Raw genomic sequence first — 17,062 nt, forward strand, 5'->3', positions numbered from 1 at the left:
GTTCTTTATCAGAGGGCTTTTTATTGAACTTCTTGCTTCAGTTTCCCTTTTTCTGAATAAAATATCCTCTGATTTCATCATGCTCAGGATGAGCAGGTATTATTCTTACTCCAGACTCAAAACAACACTGGTTTAGAGTTCCATGCTAAGCCTCATGGAAAACAGTGGAGGGACTTCCCTGACGGTCCAGTGTTTAAGACTGTGTGCTTCCACTGCAGGGGGTTTGGGTTCGATCCCTTGTTGGGAAGCTAAGATCCCACACACCATGCAAGTGGAGCGGCCAAAAAAAAAAAAGCAAAAAAGTGGAAAAAATGTTACAACACACACCCCCTTGAAACAGGTTTACTCCAGCCTTGCTGCAGAATTTGGGCATCATTCATTAACTGGGCAGGCACTCCATTCTCAGAGAGATGCCAAGGAAGGCTTGTGCTAAACCTTTCCACCATTCCAGCAGCCAATTTCTACTGAGTTATTAAAGGCACACTATTAATACTGGTGTTATGGTTTGTGTTACTGTTGTACCAATGGTACTTTACCAGCTAAAGTTAATGCTTTTCTAAATACTGTGAGTTAGGGGCAGTCTTGGTTCTGAGCTAAAAGAATTCCCATCTAAATGCAAATCAAGACAAGCCCGTCGAGAATGCATGATAGGGTACCGTAATTTTTCCACCATTGAATGCTCAGCCCTTAAAATGCATTTTTGTACAACTGTGTTGGTGAAGTGTCCCTTATCGGATGAAACTATGTTTTCTTCCCGGCACCAGCAGTTACACAGGTAAAGGTGTTCAGAGTCTTGAGTCCTTTGACTTAATAAATGGTGAATAAAGTGAACAAAGAGGATCATTTTTCTAACCTCTCCTTCTCCACCCCAGACTCTATATCCAGGCCCCTGACTACTCTATTTGATGTTCCAAAAGAATCAAAGAGAGAGTGATCCAGGGGGAACTTGTCCTTCATCCCCAGATCTATGTCCCCTTCCTAACTTGATGACATAGCCATCCATCCTTTCATGCCAAAACCTGGAGAGTCACCCTAGACCCCTCCTTCCACATGCCACGTATCTCTTAGATTCTTATATAATTAATCCCTTCCTCCAAATCTCCACTCCTGTGGCCTTAATTCAGTGCTTTGCCATCTCTCACTGAACTCTTGTAGGACTTTCTTGACGGGTCAGCTTGTTTTGTCTTTCTCCCATGAAATCCAACCTCCAGCTCATCACTGGAGTCATCCTTCTATTAAAACGCAAGCCTAAAAAAAAAAAAAAAGGCAAGCCTGACCAACGCACTCCTCTGAAAACCACTGCCAGGGTGGCCAATGAGAAGTTTATGATGCTCGGGATTTCCCTGGCAGGCCAATGGTTGAGACTCTGCTTCCAAGGCAGGGGGTGTGGGTTTGATGTCTGGTCAGAGAACTAAGCTCCCATGTGCTGCCAAAACATGAAATCATAAGAAAGAAAAGTTTATGATGCTCAGCTGTGCTGCTTGTGTCCAATTTGGTCATTTCTTAACTCAAGGACATTAAGGGGAAGAATAAGGGCCCCTCCATCTTTAGCTCACATTATTCCAAATATCCCCAGTTCAGTCCAAAAGCAGACTGCATCATGTTATAGTGCTCCAAGAGGCAGGAAAATTTGAACCCTTCAGTCCTAGCTCTACAGGACTATTTGCTGGTTTGTCATCTTTTCGACCCTTCTAATTTCCAGGCCTCTTGTGGGCAGAACTGGTGACTAACCCACCCGCTTTCCCCAGAGGGTCATACCCCACGCATCTGGTGGGGGCAAAGCTCTACGGCCTGTCTCTTGCCTTTCTGGAGACCAGTCTCATTCTGCCATTCTGCATGGGATGTCTTAGCAACAAACTAAGTGGCAGCAAAGGGAACCTCTGGCACAGATTAGTCAGAAGCTGGCTTTTATTTTTCCTGAAAAAAGGCCAGGAAGTAAATATTTTGCAGGCCACCCAGTCTCCACTGCAATTACTCACCTCTGCTGTTGATGACAACAGCAAGAGAATATGCATAAATGAGTAACTGTGGTCACATACTAATAAAATGTTCATGACAAACACAGGTTTGGCCCATGGGCCAGAGGGTGCCAACCCCTGAGTTAGGGATGTGGGCTAAGATGCTGAGTCAGTGTGTGGTGGACAAGGCTGCAAACTCTGAGACTTCTTAGTGATAAGACAGTAAGAATGTGGGTTTTGGAACCCAGTTTCCTTGGTTCAGTTCAGTTCAATTCAAGGCTAGCTCAGGAGCCTTTGGGTCACTTTACCCAGATTATCTCCGTTGATCTTTGTCACGATCCTGTGAGGTAAGCCCTACATTCCTCTAGAACAGAAGCATGGGGAGAGAAGCCGTGAAGATTCAGGAACTTGTAACTCCTTTCTCCAGTGTACGTCCATGCTCAAGACACACCCGTCTTTTAAAAGAAATGCCCTTCTAGACGCCCCCTCCAGCCACAGTCCTTACTCATGACTCCTCTTCACGCCGAACTTCCTGATAAAGCGGTCCACATTCTCCGTCCATCCTGTTGTCTCACACCCACTCAGCTACCCTCTGCAATTGGCTTCTGCCCCTGGCTTCGTGAAATCAGTGATGAGAGACCCTTTCTTCAGCAGAGATGTCTAGTCTGTTATTCAGGTGACGTTCCTCGTACCAGTCCACGTGAGGGAAAAAGATGACTGTGATGGACTCTGCCTCTGGGTACAGGTACTTCTTGTAGATCCCCGTGATAAACTCCAGTGAACATCCCAACATTTTAACCATTGCCTCTGCCAGGTTGAAGGCAGGGTTGCTCCCCCAGGCTGCAACCTAAGGTGGCCACTGTCTTGATGGCAGATTTAACCATGAGAAGAGTTGGCTCCATCAGCCAAGACAGTCAAACAATCCACCATTGGAAATTTGCATTTTCTACCCCACACTTGTGTCTCTGGGACCACAACACTGCTGCGTGCATGGTCGTGGGACTTGTGAGTCTTTCGAAGCTGATATGCCGTCTGTTAGGTTGCAACCCAACAGTGAAGACGTGGAAGGTGCCCCTCAGTGCTTTTAGCTCAGGGTCCTGATTCTGCAGGAGTTCCTTCTTGCTGCGAGATTCTCAAGAGCAGGAATTATCTCAGCCATCTTTGAGTGCTCAGTGCCAGGCACATGGTAAGGTCTTAGGATATAAATGGTGAAGGAATGAGTTCCTTCTTGGGTCCCTGGGGAGGTGACACAGGCAGGGCATTTATCAAGCTGTGAAAAAAAATGCCGAGGTTCTTCCCTCGTGGTCCAGTGGTTAAGAATTTGCCTTGCAATGCAGGAGACATGGGTTTGATCCCTGATCGGGGAACTGGGATCCCACAGGCCATGGAGCCACTAAGCCTGAGCACTGTGACTCCTTAGCCCATTCGTTGCCACAACTAGAGAGTCTGTGCCCCACAAGGAAAGACCCCACATGATGCAATGAAGTGTCCATGTGCTGCAACTAAGACTCGACGCAGATAAATAAATATTAAAAATAAGTGTTGAGGTAGAAAGATCCACCATCTTCTCCTTGGAGCTCAGCTCCCCTAGCTGTTCAGTTGCTCAGTGGTGTCTGATTCTTTACGACCCCATGGACTGCAGCACACTAGGCTTCTTTGTCCTTCACTATCTCCTGCAGTTTGCTCAATCTCATGTCTATTGAGTCGGTGATGCCATCCAACCATCTCACCCTCTGTCATCCCCTTCTCCTTGCAGCTACCCTGGGGGAACAGAGTGAATGAGGATCCCGCAGACTCAGGCCACAGCTCAGGAAACGCACCAAGCTCTCAGCCAAGCACGTCTCACTTACTCGGGCTCTGCCTTCTTTCCCCTCATCCAGTCATGATTCCAACAGTGCAGGAACCCAGGAACAACGCCAGTTATGATACCTTTTCCTGACAGCTGGGAGAAGAGATGTTCTCTGCCTGCCTCTTCAACACACAGGCAGCACTTGTCCGAGCTCCAGCTCTCATGATAACCAACCCCATCGTGAATCAGGTCTCTCTGCAGCTCCTACTCCTTGACCCAATGTGAATTTTTTCAAACTATTTTTAAATTATCTAATCCGTTGTGAGTAACAGATGATGAAACTGTTAGTTTCCCATTCCTGGGCAGACAGTCTTAACGTCAAGACCTTATTAGGTTATAACGTGCTATTTTACATGGCAGACAGGAATATAAAACAAAGTAGCACATAGAAAATCCTTACTCCTTAATGTCAAGTTATCTGAAATAGTTTCAGATGTTTAAAGGGCTGTCTATTTTTAAAAAGGGGCTAATTATTCCAAACGGCAATCTTGAAAACTGGTTAGCAATTTCTTTCGAAATAGTCATACTAGAAAAACAAGGGACCTTGGAGGGTAATTTGTGGGGAGATGACCAGTTTTTAAAAAGAACCCAAAGTTCCTGAGTTTATTATCTTTTCTGAATCTACTGGGTTGTTTCCTTCCCACATACATGACCAAATAAGTATAGTTATCTTTTGATATGTAACAAATCACCCAAAAACTCAGTGGCTTAAAACAACAATCATATTTTAATATCTGTTATGGGATGAATTGTTTCCCCCTGCTCCCCAAATTCATATGTTGAACCCCTAACCCTCAACGGGCTTTTATTTGGAGATAGGACTTTCAAAGAAGTAATTAAGGTCAAATGTTGTCATAAGGGTGGGGCCCTGATCCAATAGGACTGGGGTCTCTGTAAGAAGGAAGAGACACCAGGGATGTGTGTGTATGGAGGAGTGGCCAGGTGAGGACCCAGTGAGATAGCAGTCATCTGTCTCCAAGCAGCAAGACATCAGGAGAAACCAAACCTGCCCTGAACTTGGACTTCCGGCCTCCAGAACCGGAGAAATAAATTTCTGTAGTTTAAGTCACCCAGTCTGTGATACTTTGCTATGGCAGCCCTAGCAGACTGATATGTGATGTCTGATGGTTTCTGTGGGTCAGGAGTCCAAGAGCAGCTCAGTGGTGGTCTTGGTGCAGGTATAGGCTGGGGCTGCGGTCTCATCTGAAGGCCTGGCTGGGGCTGGACGATCCACTTCCATGGTGGCTCACTCCCACTGCTGGTATGTTGGTGATGGTTGTCAGCTGGGGGCTTTAGTCCCTTTCCCTCTGGGCCTAAGGAAACCTCTTTGATTCAGTCTCAACCAGTCATATTGAACCCTTTTCTTCAGTTTAGTTACATACTATATCATAAGGAGAGATATGACAGCACTTATTTTCATCTGTCAGAATTTTGGTATCATAAATTGGAAAAACAGGGACTTCCCTGGTGGTGCAATGGATACAAATTCACCTGCCAGGGCAGGGGACGTGGGCTTGATCCCTGGTCCGGGAAGATTCCACATGCCATGCAACAGTTGAGCCCATGGGCCCGTGCTCTGCAACAGGGGAGACCGCTGCAGTGAGAAGCCCACACCACAATGATCACTGCAGCAAGAAGGCCTGTGCCCAGCAATGAAAACCCAGCACAACCATAAATAAATAAAATTATATAAGAAATATAAAAATAAACTGGAAAAATAGAGACTAAGTCCATGTACTAGAGGCTGTGATGCACAGTTGAGGGTTAGGGGTGCTGAGTCTTCACGTGGTGGGAAACCCAGTATAACTTACTGTCAGCTCTCGCTATACATGGTTCCTCCATATCTGTGGTCACGCATCCAAAGATTCAACCAACCTTGGGTCAGACAGTACTGCACGATTTACTATTGGCAACAATCTGCATCCAAGTGGACCTGTGCAGTTCAAATCTGTGTTGCTCAAAGGTCACCTCTACTACTCTGGTCCCCTTGCAACAATGAAGGATTTTCCCCTGGATGCTGGGAACCTGCCAACGGGTGACCCTCGACTATCAGCAAGGACAGCCCTTGGCTGGAGAGGGCTGCCTTGCCTGGGGTCGAGCCTCTTCCAGGACAGCTGCCATCTAATGACTGGTGATGAGGGTGTAAAGGCCTGGCTCCTTCGGTCCAACTTGGGGTCAGTGGGAGGTCCTCTCCAAGGTCTGGGGAGGACTGTGTTGAGATGGCAGCACACCAGCTTCTCTCTCTGCCCATCTTCCTCCCTCCTTCCTCCCACAGGTGTCTATCCTAAGAGGACAGCCCGATAAACATCCTGCACAGGAATCTCTACCATAGAGTCTCTGTTTCTCCAGGAACACAAACTGTAGCAGGATGCTTAACAGGAAGTTACTCTCAGCAAGTTAAAGCATCTAAATTAGACTCTTTAAATACAGATACATGAGCCTCTAGACTCAAGAAAGTCACGTGTTCACCTGCAGACCCAGCTGCGGGAATCAAGGGATAAGAAAGAAGGTAGATTTCAAAACTGGCCCACACCCTGTGTCCAAGCCCCCTACCGTGTGATGGTCGCTTCTCATGTGTTCTGTCGGCAAAGGAATCCACAGGCCCAGACCCACGGGGAGAGGACATAGATTCTACCCCAGGATGGGAGGGGCTACAGAGCCCCGATTCTGAGTCCGGCCTCAAGAAGCCTTGGATGGACCTCCCTGTCTTGGGGAGCCCCATCACGGTCATGAGAGCACACCCAGTCTACCCGACTGCAGGAGAAGACCGCATGGAACAGACACAAGCTGTTCTGGCCGAGGCCACTCTGGTCCAGCCAGTCCCCAAGTGACCTGCTAAGTGACCACAGATGGGTGAGTAAGCACCGCTGGGGCCGGAAGAATGCCCGGCTCAAATTGCTGACCCACAGGATGGTGAGCTAAATCAATGGCTGTTGTCTTAAGTGTGGGGGAGGTTTGTTATGCAGCAGTAGGAAAACTGACACAGGATCCAAACTTGCTGGCCACAGGAATTGAGCAGGCAGGAGAAGAGGGATCAGAGACTCCAGGCTGCGGCAGGTGTCCTGGGGTCCTTGTCAATGGTGGGCTGGGACTCTGGGCTGCAGCAGGGGGCTGCTGCTAATGGCCCAAACCTGCAACCTCCTTACAGGAGTGTCCTGTAAGCGCCATCCCAGCTGGCAGGTGCATTTTCCTCACCCAGGGCATCCCAGAGGTGATGGCAACTACTCCATATAAAGATAATAAGAGCCCAGGGACCTCCCTAGTGGTCCAGTGGCTAAGACTCTGCACTCCCAGTGCAAACGGCTTGGGTTCAATCCCTGGTCAGGGAACTAGACCCAACATGCTGCAACTTAAGATCCCATGTTCCACAACTAAGAGCTGGCACAGCCAAATAAATATAAATAAATACTAAAAAATATATATAAAAGCCCAGCTTCCTCGTCCCGAGGCAGAGCACCTCCCGGGGCAGTTTACACCACAGAGCTCCCCTGTTGAAAGGTTGAGGCTCAACCTCATCTGAAGCCACGCCCTTGCTTTGCTCCTTCCCTTCCCGGCTCCTTAGACTTTTCTTCTGAGAGCCCTGTCTTAGGCTCTGCTTCTAGGGACTCTGATTCAAGACACAAGTCAAGAGTGAAATTCCACAGAAGAAAAGAGGGGGTGCATGGAACGACTGCTGTAGAAAGGAAATTGGATAAGCACTGATCGCTTTAACAACTGCACATCAAATTTTCAACCCCCCAAAGACGTTTCTTCCTTTGCTGGATGATTTAGTTGCTAAGTCATGTCTGACTCTTTGCGACCCCATGGACTGTAGCCCACCAGGCTTCTCTATCTATGGGATTTCCCAGACAAGAACACTGGAGTGGGTTGCCATGCCCTCCTCCAGGGGATCTTCCAGACCCAGGGATCGAACCTGTGTCTCCTGCACTGGAAGGTGGGTTCTTTACCACTGAGCCACCAGCGATTCCCAATTCTTCCTTTGGCTCAAGACAAATACCCCCATCACGTGCTCCCACCTCCTAAGAAAATTCACCTGTTTCCTTTACAAGCACAGATGGCATGCTTGCTTTTCCCCTTCTGTTTTTTTTTTGTCCATGCTTTGGTATATGACATCTTAGTTCTCTGACCAGGAATTGAACCCACACCTCCTGCACTGGAAGTCTTAACCACTGGACCACCAGGGAAGTCCCTCCTATCTTTAACTGCTCACTTCCTACTAACTCTATCCTTGTTGGTGTTTAAATCTATTCCCCTTTATGGGAACAAACCATCACCTTCATTCTTCCAGCTGCAGCTCTATCTCCTCCCCTTCGAAGCCAGGATCCTGGAAAGAGTTTTCTACGCTAAGGCCTCCACATCTTCAGCTCTTAATCGTTCACCCACATCACACGGCTTCTGCTCCTGACCTTGCCATTGGAAGTACTCCTGCCAAGGTTACAGATGACCTCAGTCCTTATGCCCTATGGCCAGGAACGTCACTGATCATGCCCTCCAAATGCGTGATACACCACGAAACACAGTCCTTGTGCTTCCGTGATGCTGCGTTTGCCTGGTTTTCTGCCTGTTTTCCAGGTAATTCAGAAACCTTTCCTTTGTCCTTCAAATACCCACATTTTTCTGGCTCTCTTTTCATCTATGATACATCTCTCTGGATTATTTCATCTACTATCATGGCGTAAGTTACTATTTACATTCTGATGATTGAAAAAATCTTAATTTCCAGGGGAGTTCCCTTGTTGCCTAGTGCTTAGGGCTTTCACTGGTCGGGCCCAGGTTCAATCCCTGGTCAGGAAACTGAGATCTTGCAAGCTGTGTGGTACAGCCAACAAATAAATAAATAAAAACACATAAGCAAAAATCTTAATTTCTAGCTCCAGATTCACATATCCATTGGCCCTTTGGACACCTCCATTTAATTATCCCCTGGGCACCTTGTTGTACCACCACCAGCCAACACACACGTGTGTGCACTTATACACACACACACACACACCTGCACACAGCCTGCCTCCTCCTCTGTTTCCTATCCCAGAAAATGCAACCACCATCCATCCAGTTTCCCAAGGCAAAATCTTTGGATTCATCCTTGATTCTTCTCTTTTGTCCCCTCAACTAGTCAATCGCTGCTTACCAAATCCATTTCAACCCGACCTCTTAAATAGCTCTTTACATTTTAACACTAGTCCCCTCCCCTTCTTTCCACCATCAGCTGCCACCAGGCCCAGATCATTTCACACGGCATCTCATCTGAACTCCTGCTGTATCCACATCCAGTCTCACTTCCACACCCAACCACGGGGATCATCCTAAGATGCAGAGTTGATTGTTGCTCTCTGCTGCTGAAAAAAATTTCCACTTCCTTCCTCCGGGACTAGCTTTTCCACTCCCTAAGACTGGACTAGGAATTTTCTCCCATGCACAGTTTCTATTAAATTCTATTGTAACTACCTGTCTATACCCCCTCCCCCAGCTGGGCTTCCCAGGTGGCTCAGTGGTAAAGAACCCACCTGCAATGGAGGAGGCATGAGTTTGATCCCTGGGCCGAGAAGATCCCCTGGAGAAGGAACCGGCAGCCCACTCCAGTATTCCTGCCTGGGAAATCCCAGGGACAGAGGAGCCTGGCGGGCTACAGTCCATGGGGTCGCAACAAGTTGGACATGACGGAGAGACTAAACAACACTACCACCTCAGATAGACAAAAGCTCCTTCATTTTGTTCAGTGAAAGAGAAAGTCACTCAGTCGTGTCTGACTTTGTGACCCCACGGACTGCAGCTTGCCAAGCTCCTCTGTCCATGGAATTCTCCAGGCCAGAATACTGGAGTGGGTAGCCATTTCCTTCTCCAGGGCATCTTCCCAACCCAGGGATAGAACCCAGGTCTCCTGTATTGCAGGCAGATTCTTTACCAGCTGAGCTACCAGGGAAGCCCTTTGTTCAGCAAGTTCTGAGCTATTTATCACCCCCCTCCCAGGCATAAAGTGCTGCTAATAGATGAAGACGACACCTTCTCTGCCTCATGAGAGCCACTCACACACTTGTCAACCCATCAGCCTTCCCGAGCCCAGTGTCTGGCACCCAACAGTTGCTTAATAAATATTTGCTGAGTAAATAAACGATAAAATGAGTACTTCTACAAAGACTAATTCATTGCCCTCATCCCCTTTCTAATTTTAGAATAAAATTCATGGGAACAAAGTTTATAAGAGTGATCTTCATGGTTGATGTTTACGGTAAGCATCTTCTTATCCCAAAAGGCAGAGATAAATTATATCTAAATACTTTCAGGCTGATAGAAGCCTTTAAGCAACTCACATTCCTCTATGAAGATTCTGCAGGTAACCAAATGCATGAAATCAGCCAAGTTCTTAAGGAATTTAGCACATGAGGACATTCAACATAATCCAATTATAAAGAAACACTTAGATGAACCCAAATCCATCACCAGCCCTCCTGCCAAAGGCTGCTGAAAGCAGAAACCAGGGCCAAACACAGCTGCAGGGGTTGTGACCAGTATGCTTGAAGGAGCCCCTGGAGGCCTTGGGTGATAAAACTTAAACATGATTAAGGCTCCTGTTTAATGTTCGTAGCCAGTGGAACACTGTCTTCCAATTTGAAACATATCATTTCAAAACACAAGTGGGGAATCTTGGGTGATCACTCTGAATTTCTGAAGCTCAAACTTTATAAACATTGTACTGTTGACTGGATCATTTTTTTTTTAAATGTGGTAAAATATACATATGGGGCTTCCCTTGTAGCTCAGTTGGTAAAGAATCTGCCTGCAACGCAGGAGACCCTGGTTCGATTCCTGGGTCGGGAAGATCCGCTAGAGAAGGGATAGGTTACCCACTCCAGTATTCTTGGGCTTCCCTTGTGGCTCAGCTGGTAAAGAATCCGCCTGCATGCGGGAGACCCAAGTTTGATTCCTGGGTTGGGAAGATCCCCTGGAGAAGGGAAAGGCTACTCACTCCAGGATTCTGGCCTGGAGAATTCCATGGACTGTATAGTCCATGGGGTCGCAAAGAGTCAGATATGACTGAGCAACTTTCACTAGGCTCCTCTGTCCATGGGATTTCCCAGGCAAGAATACTGGGGTGGGTAGCCATTCCCTTCTCCAGGGGATCTACCCAACCCAGGCCTCCTGCATTGCAGACAGATTCTTTGCCATCTAAGCCACCTCAGAAGCCCTACTGCTTCTTTGTACATTCATTCTATTAATTTCTGAGAGTTTGATATTGAAACTGCTACTAAAAATCTTCATTTATCTACTTAACAAACAATTATATTGTGAAACTATATGTAACTTTGTTGTGTATTTACCAAGTTTCCTGTAAATGTGAAATATCATATTTCCATGGTTTAAAAAATAAAAAAGGTTAAAAAAAAAAAGAATATCACTGTCTACTCAAAATCAGGGGTCAGGGAAGGGGTACTGAAAGCAGGCTTAGAACGTCCTCTGAATTCTCTCTCATTTAAGGTGGGAAAGACTGTGGGCTCGGTCCGCGCACACAACTTCTGAAATCGAGGAAAAACCCCGTGTCTGCGTCTGCATCATCACTTCAAAGGATCTAAAGCCCAAACAACCACCTCCGTTTCAAACCAGTGTCTCTTCTCCCATGGGGCTGCCCTGTCAGTCATCCCGGGTCCAGAAGAAGAAGCCGATGCTTTGAACAGACTTCACCCATCCCGGCCTCTCTGGCAGTCACTCCCCTCTCAGCTCCCTCCCCCTGGTCCCCTGCCGGCTCCCTGTCAGGTCTCCAGGCCGCTGGCTTCCCTGCAGGCTGGGCACATGGTGGAGGGCAGGAAGCCACGGAGATGCCAGGCTTCCTATCCCTCTGCCTCAACGGCAGCTCAGGCCAGTGGCTAATCCTCCTCTGCAGCCCCAGCTCCTTCCTGCCAGGCAGACACGCTGGTCCCACCTCCCACCTGATGGGGTCTCCTCGCATCCCTCCAGCCCAAGGGGAGTAGCAGCTCTCTGCTTTTGATAACCTTCAGTTACCTCATGATCCCTTTTTTTTGGACACATTTATTCTAGTATCTCTTTGACCAAGTCTCTTCGCTAAATGCCCGGGACAACAGAAACCTCAAGATCTCTTCTCATTCACACCCAAGTTCACGGATGACCTTCCTCCTGGGCCCTGAGAGCTAAGGGGCCTCCTGGTCTTCCTGTCTCCGATCTCCACCTGATCACCAGCACCTCCCAGACAGCGCCCCCCTGCTCCCCCGCCAGCTCCTACCCCATGCTAGTCACAGTCCTCGCAGAAGGCCCTCCCTCCATCTCTCCTGCTGATTTGAGCCCTACAGTCACCCAAGTCTCCCTTCCTCACCCTCATCAGACACCAGCATTTTCCCCTTCCCACCCCCCTGCAGCGTGGACTATTTGTTTCCCTCCTGATCCCCACCCAACCGACCTTCCGCTTTGATTTAACTGCTTTATCTGAGTGTTATTCTGTTCTCAGTAAGACCGTAAGCCCTAGAGGGCAGAGACAATACCTTACATTTTATCCCTCAGCACTTAAAACAACACTCTGCTAAGCTTACATTTAATAAAGTAATCATCGGTCAAACAAGGAGAAGACTCACGGTAGCTTCTCTGCCTGACAAACGCACCTTCTTTCTTCCCAAAGGCAGCAACTCTTATGGTTAGATGGTGCCCCCCCAAAAGCTGTGTGAGGTCCTGACCACCAATACCTGTGAACGCCACCTTGTTTGGAAATCGGGTCTTTGCAGAGGTAATTAGGTTATAAAGAGGTCGTCCTGGGATTTCCCTGGTGGTCCAGTGGCTAAGACCCTGTGCTCCCACTGTCGGGGGGCTGGGTTCAATTCCTGGTCCGGAAACTAGATTTTATATGCTGCAGCTAAGACTCGGGGCAGCCAAATAGATAAACAGTTTTTAAAAAGTCGGGCTTCTCTGGTGGTCCAGCGGTTAAGAACCTGCCTGCTGATGCAGAGGACACGGGTTCAATCCCTGGTCCAGGAAGACCCCACAGGCCTCAGGGCAACTAAAGCCCACGTGCTGCAACTACAGAGCTCACGCTCTAGAGACCACACTCCACAACAAGAGAAGTCACCGCAAGGAGAAGCCTACACACCGCAACGAAGAGCAGCCTCCTCTTACGGCAACTAGAGAAGGCCCTCGTGCAGCAGCAAAGACCCAGCACAGCCAAAAATAAATAAATAAATCTTAAAAAAAAAAATCCAGGGACTTCCCTGGAGGTTCAGTGGCTAAGACTCCACACTCCCAAAGCAGGTGGCCTGGGTTCAATCCCTGGTCAGGGAACTAGATCCCACATCCCGCAACTAAGACCTGGCACAGCCAAGGATCTACCTATCTATGTATAAAACAGTCATACTGAGGTAGTATAGTCGTTCAGTTGTGTCTGACTCTTTGGGCTACAGCCCAGAGACCCCATGGACTATAGCCTGCCAGGCTCCTCTGTTCATGGGATTCTCCAGGCAAGAATACTGGAGTGAGTTGGCATTCCTGTCTCCGGGGGACCTTCTCAACCCAGGAATCGAACCCAAGTCTCCTGCAATGCAGGTGAATTCTTTACCGTCTGAGCCACCAAGTTGGACCCGAATCCAATATGAATGATGTTCTTATAAGAGGAAAATCTGGACACAAACAGAGTTCGAGGAAAGACAGCAAGTGAAGATGCAAGCATAGACTGGAAGAAAGCTGCCACAAACCAAGGAAACCCTGGGGCTTCTGGAAGCTGGGCAGACAAGGAAGGTTCCCCTGCTCTGTCCCTGAGACTTCAGTGGGCACACAGTCCTGCCAAAACCTTGATTTCAGGCTTCTATCCTCCAGAACATGAGATGACAGCTTCCTGTTGTTTTAAGCCCCCCAGTTGTGCCCCTTTGTTACAGCAGCTGCTGGAAACTAATACCACACTGAACAGACTAGCTACATCCATATGCATAGACTTCAGTGATATGGTTTTTATATCTTCATTGGGCACAGGAATGATAGCGCATGTCTGTGGTCCCAACATGAACTAGGAGACAGTGATGGTGGTCCCCACACTTCAGGCCCACGGTGTTAAAATACAGAGGGTTGAAGTGCTGGCATTAAGCCGGCCTCCTCCATCCTTTTCCACTAGTCCTGATTCTCTGAAGGATGAAAAGACACCCGTTTCACCAACACACTCTGCTTTGAAAGGCTCACCTTTCCAAGACCACTTCCCAAGTCAAATGATGTCAGACTCTAAATCTTAAAAAGCTAGAATAAAATTTCTATAAAAAAACAGTATTTTTTTTGCTTTGCCTATGACTTTTTACTTTAGTATCCCAATCACAACAAATTCAAATAAAGCTTTTAATAACTGATTTTTAAAAAGAAGCTAAGAGAGCAAAAAAGTCTTTCTGGCCATATTCCAGAAGCTACCATTCATTTGATTTCCACTTGCCTACTGTGCTCTTAGGAGAGTCCCTTGGACTGCAAGGAGATCAAACCAGGCAATCCTAAAGGAAATCAACCCTGAATATTCATTTGGAAGGACTGATGTTGAAGCTGAGGCTCCAATACTTTGACCACCTGATGCAAAGAGCCGACTCACTGGGAAAGATCCTGATGCTGGGAAAGATTGAAGGCAGGAAGAGAAGGGGACGACAGAGGATGAGATGGTTGGATGGCATCAATGACTCAATGGACAAGTCTGAGCAAGATCCAGGAGATGGTGAAGAACAGAGAAGCCTGGTGTGCTACAGCCCACGGGGTCACAAAGAGTCAAACATGACTTAGCAACTGAACAACAACAACAGTTGTGCTCTCGCCACTTTTTTTCTTAGTTTGTGATTTATGATAAAATACACCAAAGACGTCAGGGGTGCCCAGCCTTAGCTTCAGCTATATCCAGTCTCTGCCCTCCCTCCCACGCCTGGCGGCCTGGCCCCCAGGAAGAGGCCCAGACTTACAGATTTGGAGGGAGAAGGATGTGTTGGCGATGCTGACGGAGGCCTGGCTGCACTCTGGAAGGAGGACGGGCTGAACCTCTGGCCTGTATCTGGAGGCGAAGAGGAGGCATAGATGCGATTTTCCAGTCGTTCAGGCTCTTGCTTGTAGGACTCCAGAGGGAACGTGTGCTGCTTGGCCACTTGGGTGGGTGTCGACGGAGAGGAAGAGAGGCCTGGGGTAGAGGAGGAACCACAGAGAGTGTGAGGGATTTGCTGACATGGAGAAAAGGGCTCCCAGCTGCAAGTGCTGAGAGTCTCACACGGCAAGAATCTAAATGATTCAATTCTGGATGTTGGGGACAAGCTGGCATAAACTACTTCTAATCCCTTAGAATTGGTTGTGTCCAGGAATCCCCGCCCCACCCAACTTGAGTTGTGGGCAGAGTCCCCCTTGCTGTGACAGGGACAGTTCAGAAGTTGTCAGGTGATAAGACCTATACACACTTATCAGATGTGATTTTTCATGTTTAGTCCAAGACTATTGGATCTCCCCTCCCTCCCCTACAAAGCATGGTGCCAAGGGTGTGTGGATGGAAGCCACAGTCCTTGGGATAACACATAAGGAAGTTTGGAAAGTATTCAGCAGAGATGAAGGTCAGAAGTCACATAACGACACCAAGGACCAGAGCAGACACGCTGTTATTGTCAAAATGTGTGATGTGAAAACTGCCACTGTGGGTGTGCAAGAGCTAAAATCGCTGCGAAGATGATTGCTGGGGTGGCTTTGGGAAGGAAGGGCCTTGCGGAGTGAAGACTTGGATAGGACTGGAACCAGGAAGAAGTGGGTGGGACGCGGGGGACAAAGAACTGGCAGGAGACCCAGACATGAATCTGCCCAGAGAGAGAGGCTGTCCACGTCCACAGGGTTTGTGCAATCCTGGGGGCCTGTCTGAGGCAGGCGATTGTCACTCACACCTGTCTGATTATGCTGTAAGATCGTGGTTATGGCTGAACGGAGTCCCCCAAACAGATATGGTAAAGTCTGAACCCCCAGTACCTATGAATGTGACCTTATTTGGAAATAGATCTTTGTAGACAGAATCAAGCTGAGATTATACTGAAACAGGCTGGACTCTTAACCCCATGTGTAGTGTCCTTATAAGGGGAGAAGACACAGACGCACGCAGAGGAGGGCCACGTGATGATGGAGGCAGACACTGGGGTGATATCTCTATGAGCCAAGGAATGCCAAGCACCGCTGGCAACCATCAGAAGCTAGAAGACTGGAGGAGGGTGGTCAAAAGGTCCAAATTTCCAGTGATCAGATAACTAACTACCAGGGATGCAACGTACAAAATGATGACTGTAGTTAACACTGCTGTATGACACACAGGAAAGTTAAGACAACTCCTAAGAGCTCTCTCATCACAAGGACAAAGTTCCCCTTTTTCGTTTCTTTTTCTTGTTTCTGTAGAGATGAGGGATGTTAGCTCACCCACTGTGATCATCATTTCACAATACGAACAATTCAAAGTATCATGCTGTATGCCTTAAACATATACAGTGATGCACATCAATTATTTCTCGATGAAACTGGAAAAAGGAAAAAGGAAGCTAGAGGTGGCAAAGTGGGAGGCTATTCAGAGTCTCAGAGGGGGCGTGGTCCTGCTGACACCTTGGTTCAGACTTCCAGCCTCTGGAATTACGAGAGAATAAACTCCTGTGGATTTATGCCACCCACTTTGGGCTACTTTGTTATGGAAGCTCTAGGAAACAATACAATAATGCTGCCTGATATTGATTTGTTTCCAAGAGAGGCGGACTCTGGATTTGGGTCTGGTCTCTCACATTTATAGGTAACTGAATACAATTTTTAAGTTATTCAAAAATATAATAAGCATGGAAGCCAAAGACATCGGTAAACATGGTCCAAGGGCCACCCTCTTGCTCCCTTTGATCTTGACAAAGACTGATCGGCCTACAAGCTACGAGCCCACGCTGTGCTGCTCTGTGCCCTGTCCAGACTCCTCCGCTCAGCAGCCCTGGGCACCTGTGTTCCTTCTTCTGCTTCCATCCTCACCCCCCAGACCACCTCCCGATTCATCCCATCCCCCACTCCTGACTCGGCGGCCCTATGAGCCTCAGCCCATCTTGTCGGTACCAGGCCTACCAGTGAACAACAGGCTCTTCACGCCAAACCAAACCAGATGAAAGCAGGTAAGTTTCTCGTGCGTGCTCGGTTGCTCAGTCATGTCCAACTCTTTGTGACCCCGTGGACTGCAGCCCGCCAGGCTCCTCTGTCCACAGGATTCTCCAGGCAAGAACGGGAGAGTTGATTGCCATTTCCTCCTCCAGGGGAT

At 48.0% G+C, this 17,062-nt stretch overlaps 1 protein-coding gene across 22 annotated transcripts in view; it reads right to left on the reverse strand.

Moving 5' to 3' along the window:
- Nucleotides 1–17,062, reverse strand: part of PRKAG2 (protein kinase AMP-activated non-catalytic subunit gamma 2) — a 299,855-nt gene that overhangs the window by 91,690 nt on the left and 191,103 nt on the right. For 19 of the 22 annotated variants that reach the window (XR_014066504.1, XM_081533505.1, XM_081533504.1 and 16 more), the window contains one exon: nt 14,724–14,935. The exons of the other annotated variants lie outside the window; for them this stretch is intronic. Coding sequence is in view for 15 of the 19 variants with exons in the window: in XM_081533505.1 (XP_081389631.1) it covers nt 14,724–14,935 (212 nt within the window). In the remaining 4 variants the exon portion in view is untranslated. The remainder of the gene's footprint in view (nt 1–14,723; nt 14,936–17,062) is intronic. 22 annotated transcript variants of the gene reach the window in all.

This window comes from Giraffa tippelskirchi, chromosome 10, assembly GCF_054371585.1.
Source record: "Giraffa tippelskirchi isolate mGirTip1 chromosome 10, T2T-mGirTip1v1.2.pri, whole genome shotgun sequence".
NCBI lineage: Eukaryota > Metazoa > Chordata > Mammalia > Artiodactyla > Giraffidae > Giraffa > Giraffa tippelskirchi.